We start from the raw sequence: 23983 nt of genomic DNA, 5'->3' as shown, positions 1-23983 counted from the left end.
ACACACTCACAGGAGCCCTGCCTGAAGCCTCCCATTTTTCCCCCACAGACCCTCTGTAGACCCATCCTTGCAAGTCGTGCGGGTAACTCACTGGTCCGGGTCACCTCACGTTGGGTGAGGTAGTCCAGAAGGGGACCAGCCCGGCCCTTGCCAAGGAAGAGTTTCACCAGCTTGGTGGCCAGGTCCTGGCGGCAGTCCCCTAAGGTCAGCTCCTCCAGCACAGCCAGGGGGCTAGCAGCATCCTCCTGGGCAAGGACAAGAGAAGAGGCAGGAGAGGTGGCCCAGGGCCTTGGGACCCCAAAGCAGAAGAGCCCAGTTAGGAATCCTAAAGCAGGTGAGGCCCAGAACTCCACCCCTCTTCAGGGCAACTGCTTGTCTGATGCACCCACCTTGGCCGGCCCCAGCACAGACTCCATGAGCAGCTTCATGAGTGGCTGGTAGTACTGGGAGGGCAGGACACGGTCCTCAGTGAGGCGCACAGTCAGCCGCAGAGCACCCAGGTTCCCCCTGACCAGAGTCAGATCACATGTGAAGGAGCATAAGTACATATGGGGTAGGTGTGGAGAGCTAAGGTAGGCAGGTGTGAACACAGGTAAGCAGCAGGGATATATGCAAAACAAGAGAGGTGTGGATAGGTGTGGGTAGGTGGGGTAGTTGTGAGCAGATGTGGCCTGTATAAACAGGTGTAAACAGATAGTGACAGGTATAAACAGGAATGGACAAGTGAAGGCCAGTATATGCAAGTGTGCAAGAATGGACAATGTGGACAGGTATGGAGGACCCAAAGTCTGAACACACATCAAGTGTGAACTGACATCTTCACACATGAAGAGGTGTAAAGTGAACTCATTTAGACATATGTAAACACACTGTGAGACATTCGACATGTGTTAAATGAATGAACAAAGTGACATGGTGATAGCCTGTGTACTGAAGAGGGCACCAGTGAGGACCTGCCCACAAGCTGAAGATGGTTCCAGCAGGGCCTCCACCTGCCCATCCACATTTACCCAGAATCCTCCTCAGCTCTGGGAAAGGGTAGGAGGCGGAACCAGCCGTTGGGCGGGTCCTGCTGCAGGACCTGTGGGGGGAACTCCACCTGCAGGGGGGACACACAGACCCTTAGCCGAGCCCTGCCCTGCAGGGCCCAAGCCCCACCAAGCCCAGGAAGTAAAGCTTAAACTGCCCAACCAAGGAGGGACGTGGGCACACCAGGGGCCACACCTCCTCTCCCCTAAGGTATCCCACCCAGATTATAGCAGGGACACTCCCTCCCCTAGTTGCAAATTATTAGCTCCTGCCTGGGACCTGAGGGCCTCCAGGGAACAATTTATATTTGAGGAAACGGAGGATCAGAGAGGTAGAGTGACTTGCCCAAGGTCACACAGCTGCTAAAGACAACTGCTAATGTCCAGACTGAGTGTATTTTCAGCTCTGTTTAGGGATACAAATTGCATCTATTGAAAGGCTTAAAGAGAGTCCAGAAGGCCCTCAGCCCCACCTCTCTCTTTTTAAATAACTTTATGCAGTTATAATTTATATCCCATAGTTTTAAATACAGCACTATTTAAAGTGTTATATAGTTCAATGGTTTGTATATTCACAGAGTTGTGCAACCATCACCACTAACTTCAGAGCATTTTCTATCAGCACTCCCTCCCAAAAGCCTGCACCCTAAGGTACACCCCAGCCCCCAGCCCCAGGCAACCAATCCACTTTCTGTCTTTACAGGGTCACCTATTACAGGTGTCTCATATAAATGGAATCATGTAATGTGTATTTTTGTGGACTGGTTTCTTTCACTGAGTCTAACGTTTTCAAGGCTTATCCATGATGTACCATGTGTTGGTGCTGCCTTCCTTTTTATGGCTGAATCATATTCCATTGTCTGGATCCACCACATTTATTTATTCATTCAACTGTTGATAAACATCTGGGTTCCTTCCACTTTGGGCTATTATGAACAATGCTGTTATGGAAGTCACGTAGAAGTTTTTGTGTGTGCCTGTTTTCATTTCTCGTTGGTACATACTTAGGAGTGGAATTGCCTGGGTCACGTAGTAACTCTAACTGAGGAACTGCCAGGCTGGTTTCCAAAGCAGCTGCAACCATTTTACATTCCCACCAGCAGTGCATGACCAAGCCTCCCTTCTATTTGCTATAGTGTTGCCTCCTTTTGAAAACTATCAGCCCTGAGTGTGCCTCCTTCACTACCCTGACTGTGCATTCACTACTCCCGAGAGGCAGAAACAATCACACCCATTGTACAAATGGGGAAACTAAGATTCCAAGGGAAGGACCTTGAGCCCAGTGCTTCCAGAAGTAGGAGTTAGGGACTTAGAGTCTAGAGTCAGAGAGACCTGAACTCAAATCCTGGTTCTGCCATTTCTTAGTCATATGACCTTGGGAAAGCCACTTAACCTCTCTGAACTTCAGTTTCCCCATCTGTAAAATGGGGACACTTCCAGCCTCATAGGGGGGCCGTGAGAGGTTTGGAAATGAGATTATGCTGGAGAAGCACTGAGCACAGGGCCAGCACATGCCATCCTGGGTACACTCATTCCAGAATAAGAATCTGGACCCACCCTGAAGAGCCTCAGTCTCCTCACCTGTACAGTGGGGCAATAAGATTCCATAACCCAGGCCTGGCCACGGGACCCACTGAGGCAGCCTTCACATCTACCCTTCTGGCTTCCAGGGGGCCCAGCCCATCTCCCCCTTCCTTCCCCTTCAGAGGCAGTGGGGAGCCAGGAGGGTGTCAGGAGGTGGTGCTCACCATGCCCAGGAAGTCGTTCTTGCCCACCAGGTCCCAGTCCCAGAGCTCCACCCGCAGTGGGGATGGGCCACCTGGCAGCTCCCACAGCTCCAGCACCTCATCCCAGTGTGGGAATCGGGTCTTCTTGATGGTCTGGGGGAGGAGGGAGTAAGGGAGAGAGCTGATGGGGACTGCCCTGCCAGAGGTCCCCACTCCCCGGCCTGACCCACTGCTCACCGACGTCTCCAAGCTCTGGCTACCCCAAAACACACGTGCGAATGGGTCGGATGTGCCGGAGATATCGCGGGGAGCCAGGTCTCTGCTGACACATGAGGAAAGGAATGGAGGACACAGCACCCTCGAGAACCAAGACCCAAGCTGCACCTTGGAAAGGGTTTCAGGGTCATCTTTCAAATGCTGGTTTCCAAGGCAATGAGCCCACTGTGGGGACCCAGTGAGGGGCACCCCTCACCGTGCCTGTCCAAACCCAGTGTCTTCCTGTTGACCAGCGCTCCCCTATGAGAGGCACGAGTATGCCTCTATTTTCCAGATGAGGAAACTGAGGCACAGAACAGTCAAGCCCTGCATCACAAAGTCCAGCAGGTGAAGGTGTAGTGCAGATGGGAAGGGAGCCTCAGTTTCCCTGGAGCCCCTGGGTGAGAGACTGGATGCCAGGGTCAAAGTCTGGCTCTGCCATTCATTGGTTGGATGACACTGGGAAAAGTCACTTCACTTCCCTGAGCCTCAGTGTCCTCATCTGGAATGTGGCAGTAATATCAAGGCAAGGACTAAAATGAAATGACCTGTGTAAAGGGCTTGGCATAGCATCTGGCATGTGGTGAGCATTCAGCTCATTCATTCATTCATTCATTCAACACTCATGCCCACACCCAGCTTAGGACCCAAGAGAAGGAATGATGTAGAGATCCCCTGCCTCTGGCTGCCATGACAACCCAAAAGTGTCAGCCTCCCCTATCCCTCCTTCCTTAGGTCCTCCAAATACAGGAACACCCCCCCACACACACACCCAGGGGCTGCTTGCTTCCTCCTGTTGCTCTTCTCCCACCCCTGCTCGGCATCCAAAACCTTCTTTGGTTTCCTAGGAGCCAGCCCAGTTGCTAAGCGACAGCAGTCGGTCCCTCTCCTGCTTGCAAGGATCCTGCACAGCCTGTGGCTGGTGAGGAGACCATGGACACAAAGCAGACAAGGAGCCCCTTCCCATGCTGAGTACTTTTGCCTGTCCTCTGCCCTTGGTACTCCATCTGGACTCAAGGGAACCCCAGCTAGGGGCAGAAATTTGGAGGTGGTGGGAGAGGCACAGAGAGGGCAAGAAAGGGCTTAAGGTCACACAGCAAATTAGAAATAGAGATCCTCCCCAACCTGGCCTAAAAGAGAGGATCAGGGAAATAAGGTGTGAAAAAAAGGCAGAAAGACAAAATGGGAGATGAGAGGGGAAAGGGGTAGAAGTATTTAAGGAAGCTAAATGATGGAGAACTGGTGAGGAAAAGAAGGGAAAGGTCACAGAGTGATAAAGAGGCAGGAGAGATGGGTATCTGGAGGTCATCTGTGGGTTCTACTAGTCCTGCACCTGCCTGCCTTCTTATGTTTCTTTGGGACAGGACTAACCCTCCCTTACTCCCAGCCCACAGGACTTAGGGGGATCCCTCCCTCTGCTCCAAGAATGGGCTTTGACTCAGAGCTAACCCATCAGAGTCCATTTAATTGGTTCAGAGACAGGCGTGTGCCCTAGACTGAACCAGTAAGGATTAGTCCCAGGACATTGGTTGGAAATGGTGAGAGACAGTTCTTTTTCAGTTGGAGCTGCGAAGTTGGTAGGATGCCAGCCTGGGGTTGCTGGGGTCATCTCTGTCCCCCTACCTGGGGAAAGACTGCCTGAGAATGAAGCTAACACAAAAAATAGCTGAGGAATCTGTGGCTACAGATTCCTGATGTCATTGTTTGAGCACCTGGATCTAGCCATGCCTGAAGCTACATGTCATTCAAATGAGCCAATCTGCTTAAGCCAGTATGACTTGGGTATCTATCACTTATAAACTGATGAATAACATCACACTCATCTGTCTGGCCATCTTGAGTGTCTGGTCATTGGTTGCTGGTCACTGAGGGCCCAATAAGGATTTTGCTTATGCTTTGACCCAGGAACTTGCAATCTGGTGGGTTTGGACTGTTCACCTACAGGGAATCCTGGTTTTCAGCCCAGAAATGCCCCAGTAGTGAAGTGATCTGAAAGCCAAGGCTGCTGGGCAACCCAGTGGATTCCTGCTCATTCTCAGACCACCCCCCACACCACTCCCCATCATCATCATACCTGGCCTGGAGCACATGACAGCGAAGACAACGGCCCCGCACTTCCTTCAGCATCTGCACAGCCAGGCAGATCTCACCCTGCACCTCTGCATCTGGGTCCACACGGTTCAGATTGATCCAGCTATCAATTCCTGGAGGGCACAGGTGCTAACATTTATTAAGCACTTACCGTGTACTAGGCATTGTGTTAACTTAGAAATTCAGATAACATTAAAAATGTGTTAAACCATGGACTTCTCATGTTAGCCTTCTGATGTAGGTACTATAATTACTCCCAATTCCTGAGGCACAGAAAGGGAAAAGCTTTGCCCTTGATCCCAGAGCTAGCAAATGACAGAGCTAGGATTTGAACAGACAGTACAGTTCTAGGGCCAGTGCCCTGAATCACGCACTATCACACTCTTCACCCTGGTGTATGAAGCCCTTGATCATTTAATCCCAAAAAACTCACCCTCAAAACAATCTTGGCCATTCCTATCTCTAAGACTTTGTCCATGCCATTCTCCCTGTCCGAATCAGGCAAATCAGTCTCAATCTCTTTCACCCTTTCCCTCTTTCCCTCCCATTTCTCTCAACACTGAAGATACTGTTCCACTGACTTCTAGCTTCCATTGTAGTTATTTTGGGAAGTCATTTCAGCCTGATACTTGATCTTGTGTAAATTGTCCATCTTTTCTGTCTAATTTTAAGGACTATGTCCTTGATGTTCTGCAATTTCACCACAATGTGTCCAGATAAGTATTTCTTTTTATCCTGCTTAGAACAGATTGTACTTCTTATACTTACAGAATCATGTCCTTCCTTGAATTCTGGAAAATTCCAAGTCATCAACTTTCTTTTTTTTAATCATCTCCTTTCCCCAATTTTTTCTATTCTCTCCTTCTAGGACTCCAATTAAATGGATGTTAGACGTTCTTAGGTATTTTCTACATCTCTGAATTCTCTTTTATATTTTCCTTCTTCTTTCTCTGGGCTAAGTTCTAAATAATTTCTTCAGATCTCTTTTCCAGTTCACCAATTCTCACTTCAGCTCTGAATGATCTGCTATTGAACTCAGCCAATTAGTTTTTTATTTCAACAACTGTACTTTTTTTTGTATCATTAATCTACAATTACATGAGGAACATTATGTTTACTAGGTTCCCCTCTTCACCAAGTTCCCCCTACAAACCCCATTACAGTCACTGTCCATCAGTGTAGTAAGATGTTGTAGAGTCACTACTTGTCTTCTCTGTGTTGCATACCCCTCCCTGTGCCCCCACACACATTATACATGCTAATCGTAATGCCCCCTTTCTTCCCACCCTCCCTTCTCCCTCCCTTCCCACCCATCCTCCCCAGTCCCTCTCCCTTTGGTAACTGTTAGTCCATTCTTGGGTTCTGTGATTCTGCTGCTGTTTCGTTCCTTCAGTTTTTTCTTTGTTCTTATACTCCACGTATCAGTGAAATCATTTGGTACTTGTCTTTCTCCGCCTGGCTTATTTCACTGAGCATAATACCCTCTAGCTCCATCCATGTTGTTGCAAATGGTAGGATCTGTTTTCTTCTTATGGCGGAATAATATTCCATTGTGTATATGTACCACCTCTTCTTTATCCATTCATCTACTGATGGACATTTAGGTTGCTTCCATTTCTTGGCTATTGTAAACAGTGCTGTGATAAACATAGGGGTGCATCTGTCTTTTTCAAACTGGGCTGCTGTATTCTTAGGGTAAATTCCTAGAAGTGGATTTCCTGGGTCAAATGGTATTTCTATTTTGAGCTTTTTGAGGAACCTCCATACTGCTTTCCACAATGGTTGAACTAATTTACATTCCCACCAGCAGTGTAGGAGGGTTCCCCTTTCTCCACAACCTCTCCAGCATTTGTTGTTGTTTGTCTTTTGGATGGTGGCCATCCTTACTGGTTCAACAACTGTACTTTTTATCTCTAACAGTTTGATTTGGTTCTTTTCCAAATCTGTTTATTTTTGTACTATATTGGTTTAATTATTGTGGTTATTGCTGGCCCTTTCTGGTGATTACATTTTTCATTTATTTCAGTATTTTATTCTTTAAAAAAAATTCTGTATATCATAATTATAAAATCTAAAATCTGTGTGGGTCTAAACTCATGGTTATTGTTTCTACTGACTCTTGCTCATGGTAGCCCACTTCCTTGTGTGTGTGTTAATCTTGATTGTGAAGTTTTATTTGCTTGATCTCACTCTGTGGGAAACATGAGGATGCTTAACCCCTGGAGAGGCATGATAGTTGCTTATTCTAGGACTCTTTAAGGGTCTCAGTCTAATGGGGAACTCTTGGGTTCAGTGACATCTGCCTTGCCCCTAGCCCAAAGATTTAGTCTCCTTGTTGACTATAGATCTGATATTGACATTTACTTTCAGGGAAATCCTTTCTTACTCCCTGTTTGTTATGAACACTGTTAGGTTTTAGTTCATGGTTAGAGGTGGATGAGTGGGGAATACTGAAGTTATTTTGAGATCATTCTAGTGCACACTTCACTTGGTGTTGTGAGGACTACGTGTAAAGCACTAAGCATCTGCCTGGCACACAGTAAGCCCTCATTAAATAGGAGCAATGATTACGATGACTAGCACATAGTAGGTTTTCAACTGATTCTCACTGATGAAAAAATAGGTCATTCAATATATGGTGCTGAGACAATTAGTAGTAATCTAGACAAAAAATAATTAAGTTCAGTCCCTACTCCATACTTTGTATCTGGATAAATTCAAAATAGATAAAAAAACTTCAATGTAAAAAAAATAAATAAATAAACAAATTGTTGCTAGAAGGAATCATGTAAAAAGGTTTTTGCTCTTAGAGATGGGAAAGCCTTTTAGTTATCACAGAAAAGCAAGAGACAAAAAAGAGATTAAGTTGACTATGGAAAAAGAAACAAATTTTATACATGGCAAAATGATAAGCAAAGTCAAAATATAAGTAACAAAAGAAGCAAAAATATTTGCAGCTAAAATGGCAAAGATGTAATTGCTCTAATATGTAAAGAGTTCTTATAAATCAGGAAGAAAAGCCAGACAACCCAGTAGGTGCATGCAATGCTAATAGACAATAGACAAATAAGGAAATAAAGTGACTCTTAAATATGTAAAAATGTTTTCAACCTCACTCATAGAGAAATACAAGAAAATCTTAACTAAGTAGTAATTTTTTCCTATCAGATACAAGATTGAAAAGTTTGAAGAAAGTTAAATTTTAAAAAAAACTTCAGTAATTGTTGGCAAGGGTATGTGGTGGATAAATTGCTATCTCCCCCATGGAAGGTAATTCAACAATAACTACCAAATGTGCTAATGTGAATATTCTTTGATCCAGCCAATTCACTTCTAGGAATTTATCAGACTGATATAACTTGCATATGTGTGAAATCATGTTTGCACAAGTACAGTATTGTTTGAACTAGGAAAAGACTGTAAACAACCCAAGTGCCCATCAATACAGAACTAGCCAAGTAAATAATGGCACATCCACACAATGGACTGTCATGAAGTCATGCAGAGATCAAAGAATGTGGAAGCCCTTGGTGCATCAATACGGAAAGAGCTCTAAGATACATGGTGGAATTAAAAGACAAGGTACAGGACAGTGAGTATAATAAGCTACTATTCCTGTAAGCAGAGAACAAAACACATATAGTGCAGTGTTAAGAGCACAGACTCTGAAGCTAGATAACCTTGGTTCAAATTCTGGCCATCCCACTTAATACCTCTGTGCTCTTGGGCAAGCCATTTAAACCCCTGTGACTCAATTTGCTCACCTATAGAGTGGGCCTAAAAAGAGTACCTACCTCATAGGGACTTATGATAACTGAGTTGATACATGTGAAGAACTTAGAAAGTATTCAATGTATAGTAAGCACTACATACGTATTTGCTGCTGTTACTACTGTTACTTGCTTGTATGTATTTAAAATAGCTCTAGAAGGACACACAAGAAACTGATGACATGGGAATGAGAATGGAATAGTTGGTGTCAGAGGGACACTTCACTGCTAATCGTACCTTTTGAATATTGAACTATGTAAATGAATTGACTGTTCAATAAGTGAACTAAATTAAAATTAAAAACAAAAAAAACAACAAAATAATTTTCCCCGAAGTCTCCCCATGTTGCTTCCACATGTTGCCTGCAATGCCCTTGCAAATGCCCATGCTGGGCATGGCCACCCCTCCTCACTCTGCCCTGCTGGGGGCTGGTGCCCCTCGCCCACCTCTGGGGTCAGCTGCAATTGCCTCCCTGCTCAACGAGATCTTGCCAATGATGTCATCATGCCTGCAGAAAAGACCCAAGTCAGGGACCCCGGCCCTGCCACTGGAGTAGTGGGGCAGGTGTCAAGGGCTGGGTGGGTGGGTAGGTATTTGCTCTGGGGCATCCCACCTCCCTTCAGGTGCCCAGGCTTGGGTCCCCAGCACACACACCCTACTGTATCCTCGTCCAGAACATAGAAGGCCAGATGGTGGAAATCCAGGGGCAGGTGTACAGTATACTCCTCCCCCCAGAAAGGGCTCAGGCTCCGCCAGATGGTTGCTGTCCTGCAGGAAGGGATACAGGGTTGGGGGTTCTCGGGCCACACAGGTGGCAGACACCTGGGTACCTAGGCACACACGTACACACACACACAAGCCACAAACATATACTCATGAACCCAGGCAAAGAGATACATACAAATACACACACAGAAAAAAACCTTGACACTCAGACACCCAGAGACCTCAACATGCACACACTCCCACAGAGATACACACTGAAACAGGACACTCACAGATACACCAAGAAAGCCAGAGACACAAAGGGCCACATTCACACATATACACATACATGTCTTCTAGAAATTTCTAGAAATACACATCTATGTTACTACATGCAGACACACACAGAGAAAACAGACACAGTCACATAGACACACAGATGAAAGAAATGCCCAGAACATAGATATACACAAAGACCCACAGACACACATGCACATATATACATTGATACATGGCAGATACACACACACACACAAGCTAACTGACAACACACACAATCCATTCATTATTTATTTATTCCATCACTCATAAACACTCACTCCGACTGTACACCAAGCCTTGTGGGTTTTGGGGAATCAGAGGAGGCAGTGCCAAGGTTCCTACCTCCACAGAGCCCACCTCAGAGAGCAGGTGTTCTCTTCTGGGCTCTCAGAGCACAGTAAGAGAAGTCCTGTAGTTGGGGGTTAGCTCAGTGGTGCCTGGCTGGGTCTGGGGGTGGGGATATGAGAGTCAGGAAAGCTTCTTGCAGGAGCAAGTCAGACCAAGTGGGGAGAGAAGATGAGGACAAGTATTCCACATGGCTGGAACAGCATGTGCCAAGGCCCTGAGGCAGTAATAAGCTTGGTGACTTTGAGGAATCGGTAGGTGCTGGGTGGGAAAGACAGAAGTGTGAGAGGCGAGGAGACCATGAAGTCAGCAGGTGCCAGAGCACTCAGTAAGGAAGAGGGAACCCCAAGAGGGTTAGGGGGCCAAGAAAAATCCAGAAGCAGGCACACATGTGGAGCATCTTCACCCCAACACTCCTGCAGATGCACTTCCTTTTACCCAGCAGGGAACAAGGAACCTACCTTAACCAGTAAATACACACACAGATTTATGGCTGCAAAATCTGGTGCACACACCTGCTACCCCTTCCTCCTTCTTTCACCACATTCTTTCCCAGCCAAGAGTGTGAATGGGCCCACAGGTGCACACACACTGCACCTCTGCCCTCTACCCCAGCCTGGGGTACCGCCATCAGAAGGACCTTCTTCCCCCTCATCCCCACCCTGGCCTTTTCCCAGCTGGAAGTCCCCTCAACCTCCCCAGGCTCTGAGCTGGGAGGCTCCTCAGAGTCCAGAGATGGGGAGACAGCAGTCTGGGGTCATGCAGAAAATCAATCTGCAGGCTGGGCGCAGTACCATGGAATGTAGCAAGGGCACAGCACGAGCAGAGAGAATGATGGAGGAGGTCAGCTGGGTGCGCAGGCTGACCCTCCCCCAGGCAGGCTCCCCACCCCCAGCTCCCAGCCCATCTGGACCAGAACCGGCGCCAGCAGCATCCTGAATCCTGCCGTCTCCATAGGAACCGAGGACTCAGCTGCCCGCCCACCCACACCCCTCAGGCCTGCGGGGGTGGGAGCCAAGCTCAGCCCAGCCCAATGCGTTCCACCCAAGACACTCACACACTGAACCTCCTCACTCCTTCGCATGGATTCACACCGGAGTTTGTGCCCAAGTAAGCAGGTGCTGGTACACCGTATATACATGGCAGCCCGTGTGCATGCACACACACACATACACACTCCGGTGCCCGCAGCACCCAGCAGGCCTGGAACCAGCCAGCCCAGCCAAGCGTGAGATGCCCGCCCCCAGGGAGGCCACTGTGGGAGGCACAGGCTGGCAGGCACAGGCTGGCAGGCGCTGAGTCAGCCCCAGGACGCTGGCAGGGGCATCGTCAGGTCCAGGGGGAAGGTGTTGGCCAGTTGGTGAGGCTGGCTGGGGACAGGAGCTGGCAGCCCCAGTTGACCAGCCCCAGGGCACAAAGCACCCACCATCAAGCCTGTGTGTCCATCCTTGGGGAAAGCACTGCCTCTCTGGCTCGTCTTTTCGATGTGAATTCTTGTGCCTGGACTCCCAGGTGTAGAAGGAGCCCCTCCCCATTCTGCACTGCTCCGCCCTCCACCCCCACACCCTGGGCCCCAAACCTCTGCTTCTCACCTGGCCACCACCTCATCATCCACCTTCACTATGCAGTAGGGGTCACTGCTTCCAGACCTGCGAAAGGAGGAGGTTCATGGAAGGGGGGGATAGAGAGGGCAGCCATGGGTGGGGGTCTCAAGCCACCTTCATTATACAGATGGGGTAAGTGAGGTTCAGAGAGGGGAAGATACTTGCCTAAGGTCACACAGCAAGTCCATCTAAGAGGCAGGACCACAGGGAACCAGCAGGTGATGTCATGGCCACACAGCCCACTTAACTGCATGCCTGACCCCCCACTCAGGGCTCTCTGGGCACCCACCCAGAGAAACAGAGCACTGAGGCATGAAGCCAAGAAACTTCAGAGGCCTGATCCCAAGAAGCCCAAGGCAGCAGTCAAGAGCATGTGCTGGGGAATCACCGCTGGCTCCACTACCTGTGGAACCCTGGCAAGCCCCCTCCTCTTGGTGGGCCCTGGTTTCTCCGCTCTTCAAACGGGGCAGAATATTACCACACCCCTCCTTGGGTAGTTGGACAAACCAAAGGAGATAATGCAAAGTAGGGGATGCAGGCTGGGCTGACCCCAGGGCTCTCCCATAGTTGCCTTAAAGCCACCCTGGCAGGTAAGCATTGCCCTCTCCCACTTTTCATTTCAATGGGAGTTTCTCCAGGGAAGGAGAAACTCAGCCTTCAGCAGGGTGAACCTCTTACTGCAGGCACAGACCAGTGCACCCAGACTTCAAAACTCAGCCATCAAGACAGATGTGCTGATTCCCCTTGAGTAGCCATAAGCCATCAGCCAACCAAAGCCAGCTCCAACCCCCCTTCATAATAAGAGTTACCAGCCATTCCAAGCCATCTACCAAGGCCCTCATTTCTTCGTGTCCCATTGCACAGACTGCATTTGTCTTCCACCAAGCTCAGGGCCTTTGCACTTCTATTGCATCTGTCTAAGACACACTGTCCCTGATCTTGTCGTGGCTGGCTCCATCCTGTCATTCAAACCTCAGCCCAAAAGTCACTTCCTCAGAGAAGCTGTCCCTGACCACCACTGTCCTGTGTAAAATCGACCTCTGACCCCTCAAATCACCTTGCTTCCTATTTCTCTCACTATTTAATGTCTGACTCCCACCCCCAGCTTCAGGCAAATTCTGAACTTTGAGCTCCTTGAGCGCAGACCTGCATCTTCCCTCCCCCCACTCCCACTTGGATGAGTCAGGATTTGATCCAGGGTCTACAGGGGCTCGGTGCACATGCTCTTAACCAGTGTCACCTCCACCCAGCTCATGATCCCTTCCCCAGATGCCCCCTCCCTCACGCCCAGCCCTAGCCCTCTCTCTCTGTCACCCCTAATCAGTTCATTTTGTCACTGATCCACAAATGCCTCAAGGATTCCTAGGAAAAGGGACACTGACACCAGGAGTGGGCTCCAACCTGAGCCTTGTCTGTAGGCTGAGCCCTTCCCCATGCCTCAGTTTCCCCCTCTGGGCTCCTTCCCTTAGCCCCTGCTGTCTGGGTGTCTAGTGCCTCTGTTGCCCCATCTGGTTTCCATTTCTGAACATCTCAGCCTGGGTGGGTCCTGTGTCACCATGTTCCTCTCCGGATTCCACCTCTGAATCCCTTTCTGTGTAGTGCCCCAGGCTTAGTTCCCCCATTTAGCCCCATCCTTCACCCCCTCTGCAGGCTGAGCTTCTTATCTCATTTCTCTCTGGATTCTTTATCCCTGAGCTTCTTTTAAGCAGGTTCCCAGTCTCAGTTTCCCCAGCTGCAGATGTGGGGACAGATTGGCTGGGATCCCATGAGCAAAGGGCAGGGAGACACGCCTCCTTCCTCAACCAGCCTGACCTCTGGGCCCCTCATGGGAGCCAGGCTCCCACATCAGCCCCAGTGCTCTGACGCACAAGGCCCTTATCAGGCTTCTGTCAGGTGGGGGCAGCGGTGGCAGGGGGGGTGGCCCCTCAGGATCCTTGACCTCTCCAGACCCTTGGCATCTCCACAGCCCCTGCCCCAACTCAAGTGTGGGAAAGCAGGCCACTTGGCCATAGCCTGTCCACTCTGGTTGTGCAAGGGAGCAGTTAGGGCTCAAATCCCACCTTGGGCAAGTGACTTTGACTCTCTGGGTCTCAGTTTCCCCCATTTGTAAAATAGAAATGCTAATAGGACCATAGGAAACATTAAGCACAGGGACTGGCCCATAGTAAGCCCTTGATGACTTATAGCTGCTATTATTAGTAATAGTAATACTCTAAAACTATTGGCTGATGCCTCCTACTGAGAGCCAGGTCAGAGCCCCAGCAAATCTGGTGAGGCTTCAAGAAGAGAAGGCAGAGAGGACACACCACATCTAATAGTCTCCATGGGGTAGAGAAACCCAGCATGCTCTGAGGAGAGCCCCTCTGAAGAAGGGACCCAACAGCTAGGGAAACTGAGGCAGGGTGGCTGATCCTCAACTGGGGCTTAGTGATTCCTCCTTTGCTTGTTCTGGGGCGTGGCCCACCTCAGAGCTCACCTTGGCTGGTGAACTTGGGGGAGGAGGGGTGGCCAAGAGACGCAGGAACCAGGCATGACTCAACTCCCTCCTCAGGAGAGGCAGGAACCCCAAGAGCCATGTCCGGGTCCAGGGCACCAACCATCACTCCCTGCGGCTCTCACCCAGGGCTGGTGGAGGGACCAGAGCACAGTGAGTGACACTGTGCCCCCCACTCCTGGCCTCAGTGCCCCGACAGTTCCAGAATCTCTAATTCTCAGGGTCTCTGAGAAGGCATCCCAGAGAGAGGGAGGTAGGGGCTCTTCCAGATGCTGCATTCACACACCTTCTCTGCTTTTATCTCAGGTGCCTTACTTGGGGTAGCTGATGAGGACTGGGGGAGGTTCATGAAATCAAAGGCAAGATTCTCCTCGCTGAGGGCCCAAAGCTTGGGGAGTTAGGGTAGAGCTAAGACCCAACCTTGACCTGGGCAAAAGCTCAGAATCCAGGTTCCGGCTCACCTTGGCCACAGGGTAAATCCTAACAGCTCTCCACCCCCACAGCTGCAAGGGGCTTGGCCATTCATACCCAGAGCTCCCATTGCCCAGATGGGAAACCAAGACCCAGAGAGGACCAGGTTCAAGGTCACATGGCCAATGTCCTGCCAAGGATCCCACACCTGCCCCAGGCGCTGACAACCTCAGAGCCCCTTCTGGGCTCCAGGGCATGCAGGAGGGGGGGCCACTCCCACCATCCTGCTGATTCGGCAGCTGCTAACTCAGCCCTGGGGGAGCACAGCTGAAGACTGGTACTAAGGGGAGACCAGGGGTCCTCTGGCCCCATTACACCTGACTGGGGAGGGAGGTGGAGTGGGCAATTGGCTCTTCAAGCTGTTCAGCATTCAGAGTAGGCCCACACAGGGAGGTACCGGCTGGGGAGCTCAGGGCTCTGGGTTAAGAGGACCCCAGTTTCCCCCAGGCCTGGCTGGTGGCCACCTGGTGACATTCTGCAAACCTAAACACCAGATGTACACAGACCACTTCCTATGGTCCCCCAAACCTCTGGGTCTCCTCCCCAGGGTTCTCTTGATAGATGCCAACCGAAGTCTGGAGAAACCCCACCTCCAACACCTGCCTGGACTAAGGAAGGGACTCCCTCAGCTCCTCCCCAGCTCCAACAGCATGCGACCTTCCAGTCCCCAGCGCCGAAGTACATCCCAGGAACAAAGACATCTCCGTTCCCGGGGGGCATCTGCTCAGTCTGGGCGCGCCCTCCCACCTGGACGGAGATGGGCATGGGGCCTCTCGCCCCGTGAAAAGGGATTTGCCCGGGTAGGAGGTCTTAGACAAGAACCCCCTCCCACTTCACGGACCCTTCCTGGCAAGCGGAATGGGCGACCCCCGCCCCACCCCAAGCCCGATATCCCTCTCACCCCCTGTTCTCCTGGGGAGTACTCACACGTCCTTGGCGGGCAGAGCCCGGCCCTCCACCACACGGACATTCAGGGAGCTGCTCTTGGCCATGGCTACCAGCCCTAAACTTTCCGGGCAGGAGGGCGCCCAGGTCCTGAGGCTGGACTTGGGGTGAGGAGGCCGTCTACATGTCACCAGCTGCGAGCTTGGCGCCCGTCCCGGGTCCCAGCGCCGCCTGTCCGAAACACGGGTAGCTGGGCGGAAGGTTTCCGAAGAAGAACAGGTGTTCGGGGACAGCCCCACCACCGCCCCGGGACTCTACAGGTAGGAACCGGGCGCCCAGCAAGCCGAGCGCGCAGGGGGCATCACCGGCTCTCGCCTCTTAGACTGGAGCTCCTGGCGCGCGGGCGGGGCGGGGAGGGGGCGGGAGGGGGCGGCCCAGGGCCCTCCCCCAATCCCGCCTCCCGCGGGGTCCCCCTCCCGTCCCCGGGCCTCCTCGCGCGCCCTCTGCCGGCACCCAAGCCAAGCGCGCCCCAGCGCACCGAGACCCGGGCGCTGAGGCTGGAGCTGCCAGGTGGGGAGCCGCCTACGGCCACGATGGGCGTGGCCGCTGGCTCCAGATGAGTTGACATTGAGCTCAGAAGATACAGTATGTCCCCTGCCTGCCCTCCCTCCAACGCAGGCACAGCTCCCCGGCCTCCCTGCCTCCCATAGCGGCGCCGCCTCCTCTGTCCGACCTCCAGGCCCTGTCCGCAGGCAGGATCCGCGGTCAGCGGGAAGCGTCTCTAGAGAGAGTCGCACGTTCCCTGGGGGTCCGTTCAGAGTGAAGGGAGGGGCCGCGAACATCCTCTTCCATCTCTTTTAGTTTCCAATTAAACCCAGACCAAGCGAGCGGCGGGTCCCACGTCACAGGCTGGCACTGCGGGGGAGGGAGCCGCGGCCGGGCGGTGGCGGGGGGGAAGGCTGGAGGATAAAATACACTACAGCGATGACAAAAGTCATCTACAGTTGTTTGAGCAGGTGTGTGCCAGGTGCTGTTCTAGGCGTTTGCAGGGACTAGCTCATCTTGGGTCCTCACAGTAACTCTACGTGCTTGGTACCATTGTACTATTATCCCCATTTTATGGATAAAGAAACTGAGGTTTAGAGGGATTAAATAATTTCCAGGAGGCCTCACAGTCAGGAATTGGTTTGCCTTCCTGGATTTGAATCCTGATTCCATCCCTTAGTGGCTGTGTGGTCCTGCGTAAGTCACTTAACCTTTCTGTGTGTTGGTCTGGTTTTCTCTCTTCAATGGGAATAAAACAGTATCTTGTTCACAGGGTTTTGAGAGAATCAGGTATGAAGGAAACAGATACAGGTTCAGTCAGAGGTTTTCTTCTCCCTTTCTCTGCTCCTACAGCTCCAGGACTGTGCATTTTTCAAGTTTTAAATGAGGTAGTGTGGCGGGAAGGGCTTGTTTCAGGGCAGATACTGGCGCACATTATTTCTCCCTTTGAGTTTGCTGTTTACTTGCCTAAGGTTCTTAGAAGCGCTGGCACCCAGCCTGACTCACTTCGGTCAGCCCAGGGCTGAACACCAATGGGAAGGTCCCTGCTCAATGAGTGCAGAAGCCAACGCCCAGACCGGCGGGACTGGAGGGCCTCCCCAGCCGCAGGCACAGCCCAGCAATCTGTTTTGCAGGCTCCCTTCTTGACTTCCCACCCAGCACCTCAGCCAGCCTGGTGAGGGATTCAGACTCCTGGAATTCTCTCCCCAGTCAGCCACTGTCTGGGGAGTCCTGCATCTTCCAAACACTGGGCCTCAGTTACCTCATCTGGGAAATGAGTCTACTAGGGCTGGCTGCAAAGATTAGAAGTATTGCAATATCCTTCACAGCTTATGAGAGTTGATCCAGAAGAGTGGTATCCCCCAAAGAGTAAAGTACCCCCCATAATTTTTATCATTCACCCCAGTTTCTCCCTAGGGGAAATGGTACTTGCTATGTGAGTGTTACTTCAAGACAGGGGTCTGGCCCTCCTCTTCCCCCACCTAGGTGGGAGTTTTTGGCTGAATTTTTTTTTTGGAAATCCTGTAGAGACCTCAGATAGGCTACCCAGCCCCAGAGACTGCTGATAGAACCTGGAGGGGCGGGGGCACCTAGTTCTGGGGCCACCTGGGATGCCAGCCAAACTGCCACCAGCTATCTTGGCTCTGCTTCCGGAGCTGAGCAGGAAGTTCCATTCCCAGATACCCTCCCTCGGGCCCTCCAGGGGAGTTATGAAGGCTATGGACTGTGCCAGCCAAGCCTCCAGGGAGCTAGCCCCGTCACCTGTCCAATATCTGGCATCTGACCCTTCAATTCACCCGGGGCTGTGCCTGAGTCCCCAGACTTTCCGAATGGCCTGGCCACTTCCTGTTGTTCTGAGAAGCTTTGAGCTGAAACTGGCACAGGGTTTGAAGTCTCCTAGGGCAGCTCCTGTCAAGGGACCAAAGGAGGAAGGTGGTCCAGAGAAGGAGTGTGACCTGCTAGAGACCACCCCACTAGGAGAGGGGAGGGCAGGCTCATGAGCATCAGGCCTGGGCTGGCACCTGGGAAGAGGTTCACCTTTGTCACAAGATGGTTGTAAGAACTAATCAAGGCAGCAGTGTAAGGTACCTGACATCATTACTGGCACTGGCACACAGTAGGTCCTCGATAAATGGTTAGCCCCCTCCCCTACCCCTTCCTCTAAACTCCTTAAAGACAAACCCATGATCATCTTGCTGCCAACTCCCTGTATAATCTAGCACCCATGGGATGCACACAGTAGGTGCTTCATAAAACCTCAAGTGGGAGGAGATGCTGAGCTCAGGATTCAAGAGTAGAGGTTTTAGCCTCCAGCCAATTTGGGATTGAATCCTGGCACCTACAATTACAAGATGGGTGTTCTTGGACAAGTGAGCTACCCTCTTGATACCTCCGTTTCCTCATCTGTAAATTGGGGATAATAATAGCGCCCACCTCTCAGGGTGGATGTGAGGAGGGGATGAAATAAATGTCAGATGTTTTGCACAGCTTCATATACAGCAAGTGCTCAAAAAGTGTCATGGCCGTTGTGGGATGTCCTGAACCCATTACTGTGCCTGACACTGAGCCCACTAGGTGGCTGAGCTCTGAGGCTGGGTCATGAAGATGTGGTCAGGGTGGAGTGCCAGGCCCAGCCCTGAATTCCAGGGATGTATGGAGCGGCCACACCTCAGGAGCCAGTGTGGCTCTGGGTTGCTGAGCTGGGGGAATCTGGGGGTTTGCATCCCAGCTGAGAAATGTGCTAGAGACACCACAGAATCCTGTGCTCTGATGAGCCCCACTACCTGGCCTGGCTGAGCCCTGCCTCCGACCCTTTCATCTGCCATGCCAGGCCCAGCACCCAGGGAGAGCTCACAGACATGGAGTGGAGAGGACTCCTCCCATCAGAGTGGGGCCAGGCCTGGGCACCTGCAGGTGGCCGGCTCATAGAGCCGAAAGTGCCTGTGTCTCACCATGCTGGACTCTCAGTTCAGCAATGCCACACTGGGAACTTGAAATCATCCATGATAGAATTTATACCATGGAAAAGCAAATGCTACTTTTTTTCTTTTTTTGGAGAGCCAGTTTAACAACACACCTCTGGGCATGAGATTCCCTAGCTGCATAGCCTTCTAGACACCACTCACAAATCCAACACTCTTAAGATGTTACTCATATCTGCTATCCTACCCCAACATGGCCCTTCCCCTCTCAGTTCCTTCTATCAGAAAAACCCTTACATTCCTTTTTCTACCTGTTTCCTTGTTTAAGTCCTTCTAATACAATTGAATAAAGATAAAGAGGGGTGGTGGATGAAATACAGACAATGTTAACATCAATGTCATGGAATACTATTTAGCTCTAAAAATGTGTGTGTGAGTGTGTGTGTGTATATAAAATATTCTTTTTCTTCAGCAGATATGTATTGAGCGCCTACTGTGTACTAGGCAGTAGGGATACAGTGGGGATAAGATGGCCCAGCCCTGTTCCCCTGGGGCTCTGGGTAGAGAGGGAAACCAGACAAAAGTAACTGGCAGCTAAAGAATTTACTCTCAGTAGGAAGTTGGCAGTGATATGTAGACAATGAAGCAGGCATCAGGGTAGAGCTGAAGCTGGAGGCTTTCTTAAGACACGGTGGCATGTGCTGCTTTTATATTCACAAAATAATTTGTGTTCCCTCGGGTTTCTGAAAGCTGCCCCTGCTTCCCAGCTTGGCTTCCACGAAGCCCTGGAAGATGGCTAGGAAGGCAGAGATGACCACCCCCCACCAGCCCCCTCACTGGCTCTGTTGGGTGACCTTGGTCTCTTGTTCCCTTGTTGGTGGTGATTTACATGTTCTTCTTATCTCCTAAATGTCAGGGACAATGTCTGATTCATGCCGTGCCTCCCACACCATTTGGCACATAAGAAAGACTGAAAACACACTCTTGGGGTTCAATAGAATTCAGTTCCCCTCCAGGGCTGGAATCTGCCTCTCTCATTAAGATAATCATATAATTTTTTACTTCCTTTCTCCCTATGGTGCCTAGGATGGCTGCTTAATAATTGCCAACTCACCATGGCTCAGCTACACCTCCACCCCCAAACCAGGAGGCAGACCCCTCCTCTGGCTCCACAGACCTGTCTCTAGACCTCAGCTTCCCCTCCTGGGAAGTGGCACTATCCCCTCTGAGGCCAGGATCAGGGCAAAGCAGACGAGCCTCAGCCCAGATTGGAGGGTGAGGAACATGTTCTTTGTCTCGGGAACACAAAGCCCCATTTGTGATCACTGGGCACGATTCTGGGCAGGCAGCCACGAGGGACAGGAGGCAGAGGTGGGAGGAGTGGGCAGGATTTCCAAAACCCCCTCCTGCAGGCTTACTGCCGAGGAAGCAAAAAGTCCCCTCCTCCCACGGCCTGAAAACAAGGTGTCTGTCTGTCAGTCTGCATCCCTGCTTCCTCCTTCGTCTGCCCTACTCAGCGTGACCCCTCCTTGCCCCCACCTCCCCTCCCCCCCACCACCATGGAATGGAGAAGTAGGAAGCAGGAAACCATCCAAGCGTGAGATTTGGAGGTGGGGGTGGGAGAGTGGATATTTCCAGACCTGTGGGTTTGAGGTCAAGGGCAAGGTTAGCTGAGAAGTTGTATCCTGTTGTCATTCAGCTGTCCCACCCTGCCCATCCCCCAGAACACCAGGACAGAGAGAGGTGGGAGTCTGGGACCTCTGCCTCAGCAACACCGCAGGGGAGCCCCAAGAGGAGTACGAGCAACACTCCATTTAACAGAGGGGAATGCTGAGGTCTGGGGGGTGGATTAGCTGGCTGCAGAGCTAAAGCCACAGCTCCAGCCTTCTGAAGACAAACTGTATAGGGACCTTCTCTCTGCCATGACAGTCCCAAGGCAGGGTTGGGTTGAGTTATCTCTATATAAACACCAGGGCCCATCATCGCTCAGCGTTGTGTACTGGGAAGAGTCACTTAACTCCCGTGGGCCTCTTGTAGCATAGGTCTGGCCCCTCCTTGCCCCTAGCCAGTCCTGAGCCATCCCATCATCTTTGAATTCTGCATAGCAACCCACAGACCTTTGTCCTCTTCTGGAAGGGGGCCACATCCTCCTGCCTCAAGCCCTTCACACATGTTCCCTCTATTTGGAATACACATCCTCTCCTCTACTCGCTCCTCAGCCTTCAGGTTTGGGTTCACCCATCACTTCCTCTAGGAGGCCTCCCTGTCCCCATCCTTGTCCTCTAGACCTCTCCCCCCAACCCTATCAAAGTGTACCGACATATTTGCACAGTTATTTGATTCATCTGGCCTCCCTATTAGTCTGTAAGGCCCATGAAGTCAGGTTTTGTTTTATCCACTGCCGTATCCTCACACAGCACATAGTAGGTGCTCAATACACATTTGCAAAAAACCACCTCTAAAGGAATAGAAATTCAGAAGGGAAGGATGCATACCAGCTTCAAGGTGATGGCCCCCTGTGGGAAGGGAAGGAGGGAACTGTTGGGGAAGGGAAGATAAAGTACATGGAGAAAAAACTGCCCAGGGGGTCCCACGTGAAGACAACAAAGGCTTTGCAGGGAGATAACTTCTCACCTATCCGGACCAGGCCAAACTGATCCCAAGCAGGTCCCAGCACGGGTGCAATCAAACAAAACAAGAACTGCCCAAACCACACCTCCTCGTAATCTTATTAAAATAAAATTGCAGTTTTGCTCCCCGACCCTGCCATGGGTTTTTCTGTGTGCATTTTGGGGAAAGACTGTGCACCAAGAGGACTGGGTGTGTAACTAGAGCTGTCAACCAAATGACCTTCCCTGGGCAGTCAGAGAAGTATGTCCCAGCTAGGTCTTGATAAATAGGCCCTCCCCTAAAAGTTCAGGACATTCATCTATCTGGACGCTGGCCCACTCCTCCCTTAGAGTGCATTCAAATAAAACTTTGGCTCTGCTTTGCTGTTGTGTCTCTGCCTTTCAGTTCCTTGTTGCAGCGGGGACAGGAACCAAGGAGAACAAACTCAACCCGTAATGGAACAGGCCTGAGGAGGGAAAGATCCAAGAAGGCTCCACTCTGTCTACAGTGCTGTGGCTAAGAGGGTGGATCCCCACCCAGATAGCCTGAGTTCAAATCCCATCCTAGTCTTGATACCAAAAGCACAATGCATAAAGGAAATGTGTTAAATTGGACCTCATTGGAATTTAAGACTCTGCTTTGTAAAAGAACGTGTGAAAATGATGAAAAGACAAGCTACAGACTGGGAGAAAACATCTGACAGAGAACTATCTGGAACATCTAGACTTGAATGGGAAAACAGTGTACAGTTAAAAAAAACAATCCAATTAAAATATAGGTAACACACATGAACAGATATTTTGCTGAAGAGGATATACAGATGGCAAATAAGCACATGAAAAGATGTTCATCATCATTAGATGCAGAGAAATGCCAAGCAAAAGCATAATGAGATATCACGAGACACTTACCAGAGTAGCTAAAACAAAAAGTAATGATACCAGCAAGGATGCAGAAAAATGGCATCACTACTCATATTTTGCTGGTGGGGATATAAAATCGTACAGCCATTCTGGAAAAGAATTTGGCAATTTCCTTCAAAAGCTAGACATCTACTTACCATGCAACCCAGCCATTGCATTCTTGGGCATCTATACCAGAGAAATGAGAACTTACGTTCCCACTAAAACCAGAACATGACTCTTCATAGTAGCTTCATTCATAATAGCCAAAAATTGGAAACAACCCAAATGTCCTTCAGCCTGAATAGTTAAACAAACTGTGGTCCATCCATACCTTGGACTGCTACTCAGCAATCAAAAAGAACGGACACTGATACATGTGACTACCAGGATGGATGGATGGATCGCAAGAAAATTATGCAGAGTGAGAAAAGCCCATCTCAAAGGTTATATGCTGTAGGATTCCACTTATATAACATCCTTGACATGACAAGACTATACAGATGGAGATTCCATGAGAGGCTGGAGGGTGGTGGGTAAGGAGGTGGGAGGGAGAGGGTGGCTGTGGTTATGAAAAGACAGCACCAGGGATCCTTGACATGAAGGTTCTTGTGTGACGGTCACACAGGTCTACATGTGATAAAATTGCATAGAACTAAATATATGCAGTCATACAAATGAGTGCATGTAAAAGTGTGGAATGTGAGTCAGTCTGTAGATTGTATCATAGCCAATCCCTAGTTATGATATTTGCTGAGATTGTGTAAGATGTTACCACTGGGGGACCCTGGGTGCAAGGGATATGGGATGTCTCTATTATTTCTTACAACTGCATGTGAATCTACAACAATCTCTAAATAAAAAAGTAATCCATGCAGCTCCAACATCTATTAGAATGACTTTTTAAAAAACCTGACAATACCAACTTCTGGTAAGGATGTGGAACAATTCGAACTCTCATACTTTGCTAGTGGGAATATAAAAAAAAGCAGGTACAGCCGCTTTGAAAAACAGTCTGCAATGTTTTATACAGTTACATGTACACTTACCATATGACCCAGTAATCCTACTCCCACATATTTACAGGAGTGAAATGAAAGCTTTATGTTCACATACAAAAAACTACACGTGCACACAGGCTATATTAATAATTGCTCAGAGCTAGAAATAACCCAACTGAAGAATGAATGAAAAAAACTAGAGTATACAATCAACTACTACTCAGCAATGAAAAAGAATGAAGGGCCAATAAACACATCAGCATGAATGAGTCTCAAATGAGCATTGCTGGGTGAAAGGCCAGACTC

The 23983-nt window shown here is 50.1% G+C and overlaps 1 protein-coding gene across 7 annotated transcripts in view; it reads right to left on the bottom strand.

The window, feature by feature from the left end:
- RASAL1 (RAS protein activator like 1) overlaps positions 1 to 16548 on the bottom strand; it is a 34862-nt gene extending 18314 nt beyond the window's left edge. For 2 of the 7 annotated variants that reach the window (XR_008993552.1, XM_057491229.1), the window contains exons 1-10: positions 15740 to 16108; positions 11836 to 11892; positions 9527 to 9640; positions 9319 to 9380; positions 5085 to 5214; positions 2993 to 3077; positions 2777 to 2908; positions 1011 to 1099; positions 390 to 507; positions 92 to 245 (exon numbers count right to left, since the gene is read on the bottom strand). Coding sequence is in view for 6 of the 7 variants with exons in the window: in XM_057491229.1 (XP_057347212.1) it covers positions 92 to 245; positions 390 to 507; positions 1011 to 1099; positions 2777 to 2908; positions 2993 to 3077; positions 5085 to 5214; positions 9319 to 9380; positions 9527 to 9640; positions 11836 to 11892; positions 15740 to 15804 (1006 nt within the window). In the remaining variant the exon portion in view is untranslated. Of the gene's footprint in view, positions 1 to 91; positions 246 to 389; positions 508 to 1010; positions 1100 to 2776; positions 2909 to 2992; positions 3078 to 5084; positions 5215 to 9318; positions 9381 to 9526; positions 9641 to 11835; positions 11893 to 15739; positions 16109 to 16430 lie in introns of those variants that run through there. The other 5 variants (XM_036929308.2, XM_036929307.2, XM_036929309.2 and 2 more) reach the window with 5 other exon arrangements.
- Positions 16549 to 23983: the final 7435 nt, after the last annotated feature.

The sequence above is a fragment of the Manis pentadactyla genome, chromosome 14 (assembly GCF_030020395.1).
Source record: "Manis pentadactyla isolate mManPen7 chromosome 14, mManPen7.hap1, whole genome shotgun sequence".
Taxonomy (NCBI): Eukaryota; Metazoa; Chordata; class Mammalia; order Pholidota; family Manidae; genus Manis; species Manis pentadactyla.
The sequence above is the reverse complement of the archived record's forward strand: the minus strand, read 5'-3'. Positions and strand labels throughout refer to the sequence as shown.